The sequence below is a fragment of the Perissodus microlepis genome, chromosome 15 (assembly GCF_051167445.1).
Source record: "Perissodus microlepis isolate ML-2025 ecotype Zambia chromosome 15, ASM5116744v1, whole genome shotgun sequence".
NCBI lineage: Eukaryota > Metazoa > Chordata > Actinopteri > Cichliformes > Cichlidae > Perissodus > Perissodus microlepis.
The window spans coordinates 9,240,438-9,258,894 of record NC_140475.1 but is presented as its reverse complement, the minus strand read 5'-3'; the positions used below and the strand labels follow the sequence as shown (position 1 = coordinate 9,258,894).

General features: G+C 40.7%; 1 protein-coding gene across 1 annotated transcript in view; it reads right to left on the bottom strand.

Annotated features, from left to right (window-relative positions):
* Positions 1-17,909, bottom strand: part of LOC146371636 (steroid hormone receptor ERR2-like) — an 85,548-nt gene extending 67,639 nt beyond the window's left edge. Inside the window, exons 1-3 of the mRNA XM_084954086.1 lie at positions 17,353-17,909; positions 8,114-8,529; positions 3,334-3,450 (exon numbers count right to left, since the gene is read on the bottom strand). Coding sequence (XP_084810212.1) covers positions 3,334-3,450; positions 8,114-8,529; positions 17,353-17,402 — 583 coding nt within the window. The 5' untranslated portion in view covers positions 17,403-17,909. The remainder of the gene's footprint in view (positions 1-3,333; positions 3,451-8,113; positions 8,530-17,352) is intronic.
* Positions 17,910-18,457: the final 548 nt, after the last annotated feature.

Sequence of the window (18,457 nt, the reverse complement as noted above, 5' to 3'; positions counted from 1 at the left end):
AAGTTAACTGGTTTCTGGTTTCTCTGTAAGTATTGTATTTAGGTCTGGACTGTGGAGGCATCACTACAATTGTGGGTGTCTTCAAAATATCCCTTCAGTAGACGCTCAAACATTCATCTTTGTTGGTTTAAAAGATTTGCGTTTTAAATCTGAGTCTGGATAATTGTGAAGATAATAGAAACCTTCTTTATTAAGCTGATACTTTAACACTACACTTCCTTATTCTTTTCAGTGTATCAATCTCCTGTTTGTGGAATGTGCTGTTGTCTTTAAGTCCTCTGGATTCGTTCCACGCTGCATTAGTTATTATTAATCTCTGGCTTTCTTCCACAGTGTATCTTTTGTCCTGTCTCCCTCCCCTTAACTCAAACCAGTTGCAGCGGAGTCCGCAGTTTTCTAACTGTTAAAAGGGAGTTTTTCCTCCCTGTCACCGAGTGCTTGCTCACAGGGAGTCGTCTGATTGTTGGGATTTTATCTGTAGGATCTTTATTTTACAGTAAAGCACCTTGAGGTGACAGTTGTTGTGATTTGGTGCTATGTAAATAAAATAGAATAGAACTGAATTGAATCTATGAAATAATCCTTACTAGTGTTTCCTAGATTTTACCCACAATGTCAATCTGCTGCTCGCAGTTCAGAGTCTGCATTTGTGCCTTCTGTTATTAGTCCTCCGTGTTTGAACCTGTTGATGATATAACTAACCTTGCAGGATAATAGAGTGTTAAACACCATTTAAGTGTTAACATTTTAAGAAATTACACAATGTAATTATTCCTTGTCGGTGACCAGCCCTTGGTCACTTGTTGCACTCATAGCATAAAGTGAGGCTAGCCGCTGTCCCCTCCCCCCTACTGGTTCACTGATCAAAGTCCCCCTTAAATCTGTAAGAGGCCACGCCACTGCAGTATGCCATGATTAAGTGTCCTTTTTACTCTTAATTGAACACCATCACTTTTAGAAAATCGCCTACTGTGCCACATATTGCGGTGGCTGTGACGCTGCGCCTCGCACACACACTGGCCGGCTTAGCTTGGCTCTCCGCTGACAATACCCCACAGTTTTTCCTTTAAGCATGCACTAATAGTTTCAGCTTTATTTCTGAAGCAAATGTGTTGCTATTTTTTTTTCTTCTGGCCAAGAGTCAAAGGCTCAGTGTGAGATATTTTGGCCAGGATTAAGACATAAAAAGTGGCTGCATGTATAAATAGTAGCGTTATGCCAAACAGAACGGACGGCCCCTCTGTCTGAGAGGAACAAACGCAGCTACGTCACAGTGAAGCTGGGTCAGTGAAAGTGAACTAAAAGAGAAACACGCAGTCTTGTGTTACTGGGACAAATTGCAGTCAACTTGTGCAGGCTGCTATTACCAGATGTGTACAAAACTATATGGCCATGGTTTTATTTTTAGGAAACAGTTGTTTTTCTCTATGTGGAGCTTATAAATAAATTTATAAATCGTATGTTTCTTTAATTTAGGATTCAGTGTGGACTATGAAACACATACACACACATACACACATTAATGCTATCAGAGCACATATTACGTCCTAATAAAATGTACGATGCAGTCATTCCTCTAATCAATTACACTTAATCTTAATGTTGGTAGAAATAAAGAAATCCTAATGTGTGAATGAAATATTTTAAAAATTCCTTTGCTTCTTTTTCTCTAAATCTTTATTTTCTTATATCTTTTATGCCATCAACACCTATGGAAAGCCTACACTTCTGCCTTATTTCAGCACATTATTCAATTAATTTACTGTTACTGTCAGTGTGCATTTATTCTCCTATACAGCGTTCGTACCACAGTTGCTCAAAAACGATTCTTTGTTTCAGTATAAGACAAAGAAATGTAATTAAAATAGGCTGTATTTCAGCAATTTGAGATTTTGCTTTTTTCTCATGGACATCTGTCCAGAAATGTTCACTGAAGTCCAAGTTCAGCACAAGCCCTCTGCGTATAAATAGCATGATTTAGACTTTTCATAGACTTTGCATTGGTGTAGGATAGTTCTTCTCGCTCTGCAAACTGAAAAGATAAAAAAAATGCTCTTCCCGTGGAAAGAAAAAAGAAAAAAAGAAAATCTATCGGCTAGATTTTCCCTCTGTACTCCCAGAGGACTCACACTGGAGGAAAAACAACACGTGCAGGAAGTGAGGTAGGATATTCGGAAAGCATTTAGTGGATCAATACGGCAGGCAAGAGAGGGGAAGGGAGACAGACAGACAGACAGACAGAGTGGGAGATGGAGAGAGAGACACCCAGAGCCCAGGGGAGAGGGAAGTCTTGGGGGAACAGCCTGTGCTTTTTAAGAGTACTGTTACACATCTCAGTCGGTCTTGGTAAGAATATCCAGCTCAGCAGCTTTTTCCACCCGGCTGAGTTAAACACTCAGAGGCTCGGCAGTGTGAGGAGAAGTAAGTAAGGCTTGTGGGTGATGTCACCGGTGTCTCCCTGAGGCCACAGCTGGCTTTAATATCACTGACCATCCTCTAGACTGGAGTGACCATCACAGATCCACAAACATTGAAAAACAGACAGCTTACTCTAACATATAGGCGAACCTCCTGATTTCAGCTTGATCATAAAGTCTTTACACCATCTCATGTATTTTAAAATATAGAATCACAAGACAATTTGGTGCCATAGAGGAGAGTCTAAAGTTTATATACTAATAAACAGAGAAAGCTGCCTAAGAAGCATATGATCTTTAGGATTTTGATGTGACAGTTAATTAATCTAGACAGATGCTATTAGCACCAAGGTGTCAATAGCCAACAATGCTATTTGCACCAGTGGGTGGAAAAGTTAATGTGGCTATTTACACCAGGGAGTATATAGCATGGCATATACGGCATCACAGAGACAAGCACCGGGGTGTCCGTAGCCAAAAGTGTTACTTGAACCCAAGCACTCATTGCGAGAAAGGCGTTCTAACACCTCAACTATAACCTTTTCCTGCACATAAAGAGCTAGTTTTGTTACCCAAGCTTAGCCACAGTGTGACTGAAATTAAGTCTAAAAATTACATGTGTGTGGTTTTATAAGGGACACAGACTCCAGACAAAAGTCTTTAAAGCATTCATCCACCGCAGCCCTCGTCACTCTGCGAACTGTGAACTCAACTGCTTCACGCTGCTTCCTATGTGATATACAACCATGGATACAACAGTACTTCGATTTTTTCGTAGTGCTGCTCCTCAGCACTGAACAGAGACCCCAAATAATGCAGCTTTGCACAAGGGGCAGAGTAAAAATAAAAGGATAAAGCAAACACACACTCACATATATATATGTTGTGTGAGCTTGTGTGAAAAACCACTACTCACCCTCTTTTAGCATGCCAACTTTAAGACATTTCATAAAGCGGCAGGCCTGGCAAGACTTTCGTCTCCTTTTGGTGATCTCACACTCATTGGTAGCCGGACAGCTGTACTCGATATTCCCTGGAAAAGGATTGGAAAAAAAGGACTCCATTATTCTGTGTGCTTAAAAGATATACATCAGCAATTAGGAATAATTTGTTTTGGAATTATTGCGCTGGAAGGAAGATCAAATCACACCAGGCGCGGAGTGAGAACACTGCAAAATACACAACACGTGTGTGCACGTGTGTGCCTGTGAACGCACACACACCTGTCCCAAGGTGACCCCGTGTGACACTCCTGAAGGAGAGGAGGGTTTAGTGGCATTTTGATGGGGCATGTAAAAAGCACCTACCCGCCCCGCAGTCACACTCCCATTTTGATTCACAGATAAATTAGCTTCATTAATGCAGAGCGTCCTCTCTGCAATGCTCACCACGACCCTTTCCAGCCCATCCTTCTTCACCTAAAGGATGATGGGAAAACTGCCCTCCCTCAACAGCACGGGGCTAAGAGACGGACGCACAGCTGAGCACTCTGCATAATGTTCTCCAGCAAAGACCAGGAGCTGCTGTTAGACTGGACAATCTAAGACTGCGATATCATGTAGCAAAGCTCGATGTATTATTCAAGTCGTCTTGACGGTTGTTGGCTCACTATGGAAATATTTCCTATGCAATTTAATCACTCAGATCCAAAAACAGCCAGAAAATGCAGACATATTGAATCTGCTGGAATTTAACCGCTGCCCGTCTTTCTCACCTGATTCCGGTTAAGAGTTTTTTAATTTATTTTTTCCCCAAATCATTACGCACACACTTCAAAAGTTGACACGACACCAAGAATCCAGTGACAAATCCTCTTTCCCAAGTATCCGTAACCCCATGATTGACTGTTTGAACAATGTCCCATAAGTCCAGAGATGTATTAATGGTACCTAAAAACAGCAAACCAGGTGTTGTCTGTTGCAGGTCTGCCAGAGGAGCACACAAACACATGTACACACACACGCACACACACACACACAACCCCCTGTTGGTCAAGGAGAAGGTGCCAACATTTGTCAGGATCCCTGGCATCGAAAGTGCCAGCAGGGTCACACGCACAGTTAGGGGCCGAGGGCACCACGCCAGCATGTTGGCAGAGGCTGCTGCTGGATTCGGGGTAGGTAAAGTCTGTTAAACTGAGAGGCATTAGCAGAGGGGAAATAAAGTACACTGCAGCGCTCGTATGTAGAGATGCACGCCATGTACCTTACTGCATACTATACTGCAAACTAACTGCATGCAGCAAGAGCGTTATAACATTTGCAGTATTAATATATAGTACTTTAGTTTTATTCTCAGTGCGAATACTAGAGGGTAAATTCTTATGGTAAAAATTACATAATCTAATGAGTACACTTAATACTTTTTAATGCACAGTAATGTCCCACAATTCCAACTAGAGACATTTAAGAATAAATGAATAACTAAAAGAAATATATATATATATATATATATATATATATATATCACTCTCACAGATATACATGTTATATATGATGCATGTTGTATACATAAAGAAAATCTAATTCATGTTAAATCACATAACCACTGCTCTATTTTGCACAAGCACAAAATGATGAAAATGATGTGATATGTTGAAAGGCATTAATAAATCTGTAAGTATGAAATTCAGGTTTTACAAAATGAAACACAATAGTTTTCATTTTTTTCATCTTTCTTCAGCTGCCTCCTTGACATCTGCTGTTTGTTCTATTGTTGTAGAGCACCGAGCAATATGTTATTTTTCACTAACTGAAGGCAGTGATTCTGAGCTTTGCCTTAACAAGCAGACAACATTACAGTTTGCTGCATGCCTGAAATGTTGAACTTATTCTCTGTACTACATACATGCAATATTTTATGACCTTCTGAGGTTGATGAACTTTCTTGGATATCAAATTTTCTTCCTTCAAAATCAAACAGTAATCCAAAAATAACAGGATAGGTCAAATATGACCTGCATGTGTGTGTTTTTTGTTGGGTGTGGGTGGGTGAGACGGGGGTCCACAATAGACTTAAATTGCCTACCTCTAAAAGCTCACTGTCGGCATACCCTCTTAGTTAATCAGGTCTTGTGTCCGCCTTTATTTCTCAAAGGACATTTCAGCCACTCTAATATCCTTCCTTAACCTCTCTTATTTTCCCTCTAAATTTTGATATATTATTATGCTATGCTATTATCCACGTGCATCTCCACTCAAGTTGGACCTCTCCTTGTCCTCCTCCTTTACCGAGGCCGGGACCCCCTTCCTGATTACCATTCCATTAAAGCGGCTTCTCCTCTCTGAATGACCACCTACCCCGTCCCTCGTCCCACCGCCTTTATTTAGAGGACTCTTCAGCGTCTCCGTCTCGCTGTTCCCTTCCTCTGTTATTGCCACCACAACACGTGCCTCTGCTTCTAATTGGACCCCATCTCCTTCCCCTTGGGTGAGGGCTAGAGGGGCCTGGGGGCAAGGAACGGATCCACACCTCCCACCCTCCTTTCTTGACTTTCTCCCAATGAAATGCCTGGTTCTTAATTACAGTCACCCAACACTGATTGTTATTGACTGAAACTCCCGTGGCTCAGGACGAATGACGGACAGATTAAGCTCATTACAGGCCTGTCCTCCAAGAAGGAGAGTGAAAAGAAGAAGAAGAAGAAGAAGAAGAAGACTACAGTGACGAGGAAGAAGATGAGAAGGAGAGAGAGAGAGATCTCGGCGAGACAATGCAAAGTCACACATCAGCATTACTGGGGCACGAGCAGCCTTTTAACTACCAATAATTGGTCATAAACGGGCATGCAGGATTTGGACAGAAGGCCAAAAACATTCAGTAAAACCCAACAAAGTGTAGCATGCGGACTAAACAACAGATATTGTGTTGATGACTTGAAAGAAAGTAGGGGTTTGCTACATTTTCTGATGCTCCCGATCCAAAGATGCTTTAGCCTCTTGTACATGAAAAGTGAAAATGCTCCTAAGATAAAACAATCCAGCCATTTTCATATAGGCTAATTAAGCCAGGAAAGGCCTTCCTAAAAATGGGCAGCCAAAAAAAATATGTAAATAAATAAATAAATAATAAGTTGCTGTCTGTATTTTTTTTGTGTGTTTTTTTCTTTTAGAAATGTCTGATAATTAATAATGAGAAATAGGACATCTAAAATACCCTGGCTACCCCTGACCCTTGTTCAAAAATTTTAGAAAAAAAAACCTCGCTGCCAAAGAAAAAGAAAAATGATATATATCAGGATCAGGCTTGGTATATTTGTCATCATCACGTTAAGAGTTATTAGAAAAAGTCAGAATTTTGTAAACATGTGACGTTATTAGAGAGAGTGCCGAAGAGCTTCACTCTTAAGACCAAGTGAGATAACCAGCTCTCACATCAGTCCCACGTTTTCCATCTTTATTCTGACAGTAATGCGCTGTTTTGGATTTTAACAAAAGCCAATAAAATAAAAGGAAAAAACAGTGCCGAAAGATGCTTCGTGCTTCAGTAATTGAGAGGGATTTAGGCAGAATACTTTTCAAATTTGCCTGACTTAATGTGCCCTCACTCTGACTCCATGTATCCAGACACAAATGCTGCAAATCAAATTCAAAAAATCTGCATCTCGGTTTGTGGCGCATTATCTCTGTCCAAAAGATTACTCTGGAACGGATCCCACACATGGCAGATTCAGTGCCAGATGTATGATTCGCCATAAAAAATCACAAGCTAGAGCAGATTTGCGGTCTGGGCCTAATGCCTGCGGTAGACACCACATCGTATTAGCCCCATGAAAGCACTGAGGAACCTGTGACACGCACGACCACGTATTCAAGTGAACGTAAAGTATTTAAAATCATTAAAAAGTAGCACTTCTCTATTGTGACAAGAGTGAAAATACACCTGGCTTAAAAGTACTGGTGGAAAGTCAGGAATTTATTGTTTTAAGTATAAATTTATGTTTGATTAAAATTCAGTTTCACTAAAATTATTCATCTCTTTACTTCAATGCTTTCATGTAACAACCTTAGCAATAATTTACTTTTTAGAATAAAATATTAAGAAATACAAATCATTGTTTTTTTATGGCCACTTCAAGGGAAAAAAAGATAACAATGTAACATTTTTATCTGGCGTTGTTCACCTGTCACTGTTTTGATATCTGTGAGTTGGTAACACCTATCGACAAGTGGTTTTCTTTTTTGCTACTTGTTTTGAAAAACAAAAAAACAAAACAAAAAACAGAGGCCGTCAATATCGATTGATCTGATAATCCACAGAAAAAACCCAATAAAAAATAAAATGAAAACTGTAAAGTTTTTAACGTGTGTAGGTTCTTCATTTCTCTTCTATCGATCAGTTCTCCACATCCTCTGATTTATCTGGTTATCTGTGGTGTTGTGAATGAATATTATTGTGTCTAATGTAGTTAAAATAAACCAGTACTTAAAGAGCTACAAACGCAAAGATGCAAAAATGCAGTGCATGGTCTAAGCAGTAAATGGGAGCACCACAGAGCATTTTTCTAAGTATTCATAAGTTATAGTTAATCCAAAAAGCAGACATTTTTACTCATATTTCCTATTGCTGCGGTTGTACTTTTACTTGTCTCCAATTGTATCAAAAATACAAAGAACCCACCACCTAAAAGACAGTTTTACTGACAGCTCAGGTGAGTCAGTGAAATGTGAAAGGAAAAGTGGGAAAGAAAAAAGTACCTTGTATCGTTCTTTTGAAAAAGGCTTTGCAGGCCTCACAGGAGGCCACTCCGTAGTGGTACCCCGAGGCAGTGTCGCCACACACCAGGCACAGCCTCTTGGGAATTCCATTGAGCATGTACTCGCATTTGATTGGCGAGTCATCGGCCATGCCGCCGGAGCACTCCTCGTAGCGGCGTAAGCAGGCGCTGCCGCCTCCCAGCATGCCTGGGTTGAACATTGGGGGGGAGTCCAGGGTGTGTGACCGTCCGCTGCCAACGTTAACGTAGCCGCCGCTGGCGTCAGAGTTGCCACTGGGGCTGTGGTGACTGCCAGTGTCTATGAGCGAGGAGGAAGGACTGGAAGGCTCAGTTTTGACATAAGAACCACAGCTCGAGGATAGGTGCCGGTCCTCGGAGGGCATTCTGGTTAGTAACCTGGAGAAACACAAACAGAGTCGGAACGTCAGTCAGTTTTGAAACTGAATTTACAGGGAACGCAATGGTTTTCCAAATTTTTGAAAAGAAATGAATGTTTAATCCAATTCAACTCAATTTTGATAATGTCACCACAAAATGCTTTATACTGTACAGTAAAGACCCCACAGTATTAGAGCGAAAAACCCAACAATCAGACAACCCCCCTATGAGAAGGCAATTTGCGACAGTGGGAAGGAAAAACTCCCTTTTAAGTGGGAGAAACCTCGAGGAGAAACAAGGTTAGGAGAAGGGCAGCCATCTGCTTTGACTGACTGTGTGTGAGGAAAAAGAGAAAAGAAAGGAGAGCATGGGGTGATATGTTGGAGTTCAAACCACTTGTTTTAAAGCACATATATAAGTAGGCAGAAGGACACCATGGTTTGTGTTGTTTTTAACTTTTGTTTCCACGAGTTGTTTGGTTGGATTTAGGAAAAAAATTGTGATTGTGATTTGGAAAAAAACAAAACAAAACACAAAAACTGTCATATTTGCATAGAAACCACATTAGGGGACACTGAGCTTTGGCATAAAAATAATATTTTATTACACAAACTAATAACATAAAAGTAACATATCTCAGTATTAATAATTAGCAAACTTTTTAAAAATATTAACCGTTTTACCGCATTTTCTTCACACATTTTTAAAATTTTTTCTTTAAATAAAAAGAACGCAAAGGCTCTCAAATACCCCCAAGTGAAAAAAATAGAGGACCAAACAACAGAGCACAAGAGCTTCGCCGTGACTGTACCGAGTCTTGCCTGCTACCATCATCCGCCACTCATTCTGCGAGAAATTCATCAGCCCGTTCACCTGAGTTTGATAGATTGCCTTACACACACAACCATTAATGCGCCGGAATGCCAAGTGATATAGTGCAGTAGCTCATTCCTCTCAGGCAAAATGGTAACTAACGACCATGTCAACAGATGCCCCATACATCTTGCAAACAATGCCCACAATTGGTCGGCTGCCAGAAGTAAATGAATGAATGAAACTTCAGAAGGCTGTTAATGGACAAAGAGAGGTGTTACACTCAGCATATGGAGGATTGTGGGTAATAGATGACCCAATCAATAGTCCCAGTTATTTTGCCAGTGGAGGTGCTGGGTTACAGCTGGCAGAGGAAGTGCCGTATTCCAAGAATTCCATCATAAAGATTACAAAGGTAGGATTAAAGAAAAAAAAAATCCTAAAAAATCCTCATAATGCAGGGTAGAAGCTAAAGAGAGTATTCTTTATTTGCCGTGTTAAGCTTTATAAGAAATTATACACTTTGCTTAACGGTGTTATGTTATAACTCCATGAATATGCGTGTTTACTTAACGACTACCGCTACTGGTGGGTAGTCATTTTGTCTTTGAGGCCGCAAAACCAGTGTATGTTGCGCTCCTTGCTGTAATTCAATAATATTCTCTCAAACGAAGCATGAAATGAGGCCCGGGTTGGTCTTAGAACTGCTGGCTCTGTCTGTCACAGTTGGTGTTGATCTTACAGAACTTCAGCCCTTAAATTCTTATGAGTCATAAATATGCGGTGAGAGTGGCGGAAAGGCGTGATGGGAATGTCTGAAACTAATAGCAAGCTAATGCTGCTTTACAGTCTGAACTTTTTGGCTTTTTTTACTGCCAGGAGCTGTCTCCATTTTTTTTTAAAAAATATGGTGTTGTGTTTCAGAATGCATTTTCCTTCTTTTGCCTCCTTTGCACAAGTGTTTATTTAAAGCCAAGAAACCTCTTTTTTTTTTCTTTTTTTTTAACTGCAAACGAGTAGTGAGAAGAAGAGAAAAGGAGGAGGAGATAGCCTCTACCCCTGGGCCCAGATCAGATCTATTGATCCTCGGCTTCCTTCCTGTTCCAGATGAGGCATGAAAAAATAAACCCTCCTCTTACGGGCCCCAGACATTCCTTATGCATTTTTAATCAGTCGAGACTGTTAACATAGTGCGAGATTGAGAGATACAGCATTGTGTTAGCCTTCATTCTAAGGATATTGTGGCTTATAAAAGACTCAGATGACTCATGTTAAATCTTGTTAGCAATCAGCATTCACCTAGAGTCAATTGGACGATATATTTTCTCCAAGCTGAAATGGAGAGAGACCAGCCTGGTAATAGTTAATACATCATTGCAGCCAGATAGGGGGGGATTCCCTATGGAATAGCACATTGTGGCATACGTAAAAAGTAGTTCATTCCACACTTAGCACACGGCAACGCTGGGGAGATGTTTTTTGTTAGGTTTAATGGAAATTTCTAATGGGCCCTTTCAAATCTGTCGAAATGAAATAATGGCACGAACCACCAATTCGTGCAGACAGAAATAGCTTCATAGTTTCATAATTTGGTCGCCCCCCCCCCCACCCGCCCCAATATAAAGAGACATAGAGTTTTCAAACCACAGCCTGACTCTCCTCAACCTGTCCCACTCCCTTGACAAAAAAACACACACACACATGCACTGCACCTAATACCTAATGGGGTAGTGTTTGCTCCGCTGCGCAGAAAAATTGTACAAACGGAGCAGACAAGCAGGACTCATCAGACAGACGTGAAGGTCACCTGCCTTCTCTGTTCTGAAAGGCCCACACAGTCCCACAATGGACACCACGGAGCAGCAGATGCACGCGTTCCAGTCTGTCCACCACACGTCAAGAGACTACTCTGTACGACAAAATACAGTCGTCCAGAATGTTTAACGCGACAGGACTGTGATGCACGCTCAGATCATTGACCATTTTTTCTTTTTTGAAGCTAACATGAGATAGGTGCGGAAAATGTCCCGACAGAGCAGCTGAAATCTCAGATGTTTGCATGTGCATGTGTGTATTTTGGCATGCCTCCTCATGCTGGCAGAGCCGCAGATCCCCAGCTTCCCAACATAAATCCCGAATCCATCCACCTCTTCTCCATGAAATATGTTGTCTAGCCTCCTGAATTTCAGCATGATAAATTTACACCGCCACTCAAACACGAAAAAGAAAATGCATATTTAAAACAGTTCTCCATAAATGACCTCATGCTGTCCTTGTCTTGGGTGAAGGAGTGAATATATACGGCTCTCCAAATTTTTACCGTGCACTTTTCCGCATAAAGGAAATATTATTGTTGAGCTTGGGGTTTAGCTTGTAGCAGGGAACACAGCGTAAATCACGGTGCTGAACACACAGTCGAACATGGAAGCACAGAAGGACAGAGGCAAGGAGCCATGCATGAAATTAGTTCATTAATCTTTCTATGATAGGCTGTCCTTGTTTGGGGCAAACTCTATCAGCTTTAAACGGAGTGCCCCTTCCCGCCTGACACATAGATTACACTGTTAGTCAGTGGCCGCGGTGTCTGGGAAATGAATGGTCATGCGAGTGGGAAAATGGGGGTAGCGTGTGTCTCCAAGTGTTAAGTGGTAACAACAACATGCGGGTGACACAAATGAAGGTCATCAAAAATGTGTGTGTTCTTAAATTTCGCTGCTGCGAATATCGCTTTTTTCTCTCTCATATATTTATAATGAATACACATTTAAAAGAGCTATCCCTGTAATATGCTGAATTGATAGAAGCAAACACATGAAACAGGATTTCTAATAATCTAATAATCTTCTGCTACAACCTTGCAGATTCAGTCAAGGAAACACAAACCTACAGTTAAATGTGACAACAACAAAAAAAATCTACCAACTGAACAGAAGTATTTACTGTATTTGCCTCTAAAGGGTGAAGGTTTCTTCTTTTCGGAGCATCTTATTCCTGAAGTCGTTTGGATTTTCTTGCATTGTTGTGTGACTGATTTATCTATTCCCTCTTTTTCAGATACATTTGAGCTTATGTTTAGTGTACTTGCATGTGTATTTAATATGTGTTTATGCTAATGTTCGACTATGTGCATTCCACACACAGACTTGTTCATAATACTGAGTTATTCTGGTTTAAAATGGATCAGATTGTATTCCTTTGCAACTGCTTTAAAACCACAGTTTAAAGCTTGATGATAAGTTTGTGGAACCAAGCATATCCTTTACTTGTGCTGCAAAGGTGGAAAGTCATTCTCTAAGTTATTTTGCTCTGACATCTTCATTTTTAAAAATATTTGTTTTAATGTTGTTTTATCTCAGGTAGTAAGTCCCAGCACTAGTTTTGTATCACATAGATATACTTTGTTTCTTCTTCTCTATCGCTCTAACACGCACACATACACGCACACACTCACACACATGCACATACCATACAGAGAATTTCCAGCATATGGCCTCTTCAATGTCACTGCCACGAGGAGAGACTGCATAGATTTCCCACATGGATGATGTCTCCTTACCTGGAGTATCAACCCCCATCTACATACACATCCAGCACCTCTAGGAAATTGCTCTCTCTGCAAAGTCAAACACACCCCTAACTGCCTTTTAAAAAGAGACAGAAGAAGGAGGTTACGGGGGGAGAAAGAATAAACGAGCAGAGACTTAAGCCGTCATTGGGAATCAGAGAAGGACTCATGAGGGACAGTTACGATATTGATTTCATAAATAAACAGAGATGGCCATCGATCCTAATGTTATTTTGCATTTCAATTACTGCCCAGAAACATAACCTTCAAACGTCTGCTTCTCCACAGTAATAACATCCACTGATAATCACAAGCGAGTCTTGTTCGGCACAAATTGGCTTTTCTCTCACCCCTCCTACCCCTTCCACCCCCCTTTTTTTTCTCCCCCAAATGTGTAAATGACACAACTTTGCATTTGCCTAATGGTATTAGAGCATGGACTGAATTTCAAGTGAGACTCAAGCTGATACAGTAAGCGCTCCGGTCAATTGACACAATGCAAATTAACGTGGTGAAGAGGAATTAAGTTCACAATGTGAGACCTCGTGAAGCTACGATGAGGCCCATTAAATTAAACATGCCGGCTGACCCGCACTCCATGATTAGACGCACACTGCTTCTTTCCTTGTGTGTGTGTTAATTTCATTTGATCAATAAAACAAACTCCTTCTAAGAAGTCCTTTCACTGCTGCTTACACTCAGCCTGAGCACTTGAAAGGCACATTCATGTTTGATTGAACAGCAGGTGAAGAAAAAAAAGGTGTCCATCTCCAGCCTGATGAACTCAGACTCTTAACAGGCCACCTAAAGGATATATCTATAACAAGAGGGGCGGTCATGACATGTGATGAAGCTATTTCTCCCCTCATGCCATCACACAGAACCAACAAAGCTCGGCTCGTAAGGAGTAGCCACTGCTAACAGTGAACGCGACAGTCATGAGAAAACACAGCAGCGACTTCACACGTTCAGAGCTGTTTTTATCTCGGCCAGTTTTTGTCAGCTTTATGAAAACTCAAAGCTGGTGGTGAAGTTGGAAGGAAGCAGATTGTTTCCCCCCCTCACCACAGTTTCAACACAATGCAGCACTTTCCCACCACCTGCTCCCTCCATCCGTCAGTGGATTCTTTTGGCTTTCCAGTCAGTTCTGCTGGTCAGATCAGCCAACTATCAAACAAAGTTGGTAGAGATCACAGCCCTCGTGTAAGGTTTGGATCCTTTTCAAGCAGTCTGACACAAACCAAACGGTGACTGGTGAAGTGCGAAAAGGTGGCCGGGAGCTGTGAGTACACATAAAGTGAAATATTCAAACTCCAATTTACTCTTTCGAACCTTGGACAGCACACGAAAGAAGTAATGAGTGCAAGATCGATCACGAATGGATGGAAATAAATCCGCCACTACATGTTCTATGTTGCAAAAAAACACTGATTGCAGATAGTGAACTGCACTCACTGCAAATTTGTAATGCTTGAATTCCCCTAAACAACAGGCAACTCCTGGAAATATTTTCCTTATGTTCAGGGTTTTAAATACTCCGTTGCAATCAAATTAATTTTACCTCAAGCATCCGTATGTGACGCCAAGTGTTAAAAAAAAAACCAAATAAAGAATAAATGGCGGGTGCATCTTAATCACAGCAAGACCCGTGTGTTAAGCGTAACAAATTACAGATGCAATGCATGATAAGATGATGTGCTCCTCTTTAACAGACACAGTCAGGCGTTTCTATGTATTGGACGGCTAAAATTAGATCCCAGGTCAGTGTGTGATTCTTTGGTCTACGTGTGTGCATATGTCTGTCTATCTGTGTCTGCATACATTTGGTCGCTTATGCATTCCTGTTTGTTTACTTGGGGAGGACACCTGTGGGAATAGCAGGTAAAACAAGTTGAAAAAAAATTTGAGCAAGCAGAATATTTAATCTTCATGTGACGCCGTTGTCAGTTAATAATAAGTTAATTAATAAGTATTAGAATTTCTATAATTTAAAAAAAAGCAGTTATTGTAAAAGAAGAATAAAGCAATATGTGTAAAAAAACCCATGTCTAACACGACTCTTAATTCAAAACTGCCTCCATTAATTTTAAAGCAGATGGTTCTGCCTGACATGAAATAGTGGAGAGCACCTGTGGAGGCTGATGCAAATAGTAGGTCATATGCAATTATGTACAGCTGCATTTTATTTTGATCCACAACACGCAAACACGATCCCGACGTGCACATTTTCATAAAGAATAAATCACTAGATGTAACTAATATTTTGGTCTCTTGACAAAGCAGGTATTTGCTTTAGCATCAGAAATGTGGTTTGACAGCTGGGCACTAAAATCCTTTGACCTTTCACCTCGGGCCAGTATGATAGTTGTAAGGCAAAAGTCTCCAAGGGTTTGAAAGCAGAGGCAAACCTAACTAATCACAGATATATGTGACACTGAGCACACAGATTTTCAGCGTGCGACTTCTCGATGTGGGAAAATGTAGGACAACATGGTTAATGCAACTTTAACGCTTACAAATACATTTTTAAATAAAAAAATTCTAAGCGTAGAATCGTTCATCTCAAGCAGAACCAGTAAAAATATGTAGAGTTGTGGTGTTAGTGTAGTGCTGGCCTATCAAATATGACCTAACAAGTATTTAAGGGTGCAGGTATAGCATGCATAACCAGCTACTCACTTGTCAGCACACGCATGCATATTTTTATGTGCATACATAAATGCAGACACACACACACACACACACACACACATAGATGGACACAGACACAGTCTGGGGTCACGATGGGTTAATAGCATCATATTGTAGGATTTGTCATTTTTAATCATTTCTATTTGGCATAGTTTTTTTTCTTTAAAGATGTAATTAAAACTTCAGAGTTTTCATTTGAAGGTTTTTTGAGTGTAAAAATGAAAGGCTTGCTATTGTGTGTTTTAAAAGCACCACGAATTAACTGTGATATTAAAAGTTAGAGCCTTCAGAGATGATGCTTGAAACAGATGTATTTAATTGAGATCTGTTACTTTTATGTAAAATATCAAAACAACTGACAAAACTGTGGTTGAAGATTCCAGCCTGGAAATGATTTACATCCTTTTTGAAAAGGAATTTTATGTGATTCATTTGATTACAGTGAATAAATCAAATTTATGTACATCCTTCAAGGTGTGCACGACACCTTTGACTGAAGTGTTGAAGCGCTTTGAATCATCATCATCATGAGCAGCAGCAGCAGCGTATACATTTTATTTCGTGATCAGTAGAACTACATAGACTTAACACCAAAATGAGCTTTTTTTGATGCATGTGCAAAGTGCATTAAAACGACACATATTTCTACTGAGCGAACAGCTTCTAACCAAAGCTGCTTTTTCTGAATACAAACACGTTTTGTCATTTCACTTGCTCAACCAATACAAACTGATAGGATCTCATTTGTTCTGATTATGTGCAGTGGCAGCTCTGATGCAGTTAGAATAAACACTTGTTTAACACTTCAGGAGATGCTCCCCCTTTTTTTTCTTTTGTGGAGCCTTGCAGAGTTGGAAATATCCTTAATCGCAGTCCTGTAAAACGTGCTTAGCAGATTAAACCTTTCCAATCCCATCTACAGATTAACATTAAGAGGATCCCAGTGAATGCAGTGAACGGTTTCCCCTGTCCACTCACATTTGGATATAAGATAACTATCTTTCCAGGTATCCAAGAACTGTAACAATGATAAAGACTGGAGCTCCAAATGAGATTTGAGAGTTTCTTTAACTTCTCATTTGTTAGGGAAAAAAAGCTGCTTGATCCCTGCCTTTGTGCTAAGAAAATGCACAATAACCATATGCATGCGCAAGAAAAAAAAAAGTTTTAAAGTGCACATTTTGTTGTTCGTATTAACTGCATTTTTCTCACATACTGTGCCACATTTGGAGGTGATCAAACTTACTAAACACTCAGTGTTATTTAATCATAACCACCAATTTTATATAAAAACTATAAATGACAATAAAATGAGATGAGCTGTATCAGTAACACAGACAGACACGTATCTACTTCTTCAGTTACACACTTTTCTGTGTCACGCTTACACAGTACAGTCACAACTAACTTTCCCCGGGACACCGGCTGGTGCTGGAGGACAGTGCACGGGATACCAGCTGCATTAATCTGCCTGTGACTCTCTCCTACGAGCTGAGTTTAAACCCTGGATCCTGATGCAGAAGCTAGAGAGCTGTACAGAGACCAGCTCCCCGGTCTCCTTGCAGGCTACGCCACAGCAGCCACCGCTCAGCTCTGATGTCCTGTACATGAACGAGAGCAACTCCCTGTCTTTGGAAATAGTTTAGTTTGCTTTTTTTAAAAAACAAATTATAACATTTTTAAACAATTTTTATCAACTTAGATGGAGACAGAAAAGTTTAGATGAGCTAACCAAGAAGGGAAAAAGGGGATTTGTATAAAGAAGCACCTACTGGTTGTGGTAGCAGAGAGGGTCAGGGATACACAGTTCGGAAACATCCATCAGTCCTTGTTAAGCATTCCAGATGTTGCAATTTAAAAAAAATTCAAAAACAACAACAGATAAACAGCTGGGGAAAAGCTGAAGCAGGAGATCAGTTCCTAAATCTCCTCATATTCTCAATAAATATTGGTCAGGTGGTCCCGGGTGCTGCTTCCCCTCCCTCCTGTGTTCAACCTGCACACTTAAAATTTAAAAAAAAAAAAGAGAAGAAGAAAAAAAAAGAAAAACCTTCTGCCTCGGCCCAACAAACTCCAGTCTGCACAGGTGCCGCACGCTCGGGCTCAGGAGTACGGCCGGTGAGAAGAAAAGTGGTGGTCCGAGAAAGAGGAGAGAGGAAAAAACAAAAAAAAGAACCTCAGGAAGAGATGAAGAGAGGAAACGGTGAGCAACGAGAGGAGGTAGAACACAGATGATGGAATTGGTGGACAGAGAAAGAGAATAAAAGATAAGAGGGATGGATGGAGAGCAGCAGCAGTGAGAGCGCACTCAGGCTGAGTAAGTCGGCGAGGGGGGATTGAGTCTCCATTGAAGACAAGGGGGCTCTTTAAGAACAGGAGGGAGTGGTTTAGGTGCATATGGAGCGACCGCCATTGGCTGGATTCAGGAAGGTTGTCCTGCCAGCAGCCAATGGTGATGAAAGATTACTGAGATGAGACGGGCTAATGGGCCACTAGTCGGCCTCCATTCACAAGGGAGCGCTGCAAAACAGAGAAAGAAAGAAAGAAATGATAGATAGATAGATAGATAGATAGATAGATAGATAGATAGATAGATAGATAGATAGATAGATAGATAGATAGATAGATAGATAGATAGATAGATATTCAAAGTAATGAGGTAAACAAAAGTGGACAGCAGTAACTGACAAGAAACAGAAGTAGAGGCACGTTCGCTGAGGGTGATTTGAACAGGTCTGTTTACGGTGCTTTAAAGGGCTCAGTGCCAGATTATGGAGCTAAACGGTTCCCTTTAGTCTTTTATCCTCTCCACCATGGATCTGGCTTTCCACAGCCTGCCCTCCTTTAAAGTAATGACAGCTGCTTCCCACAGCATTC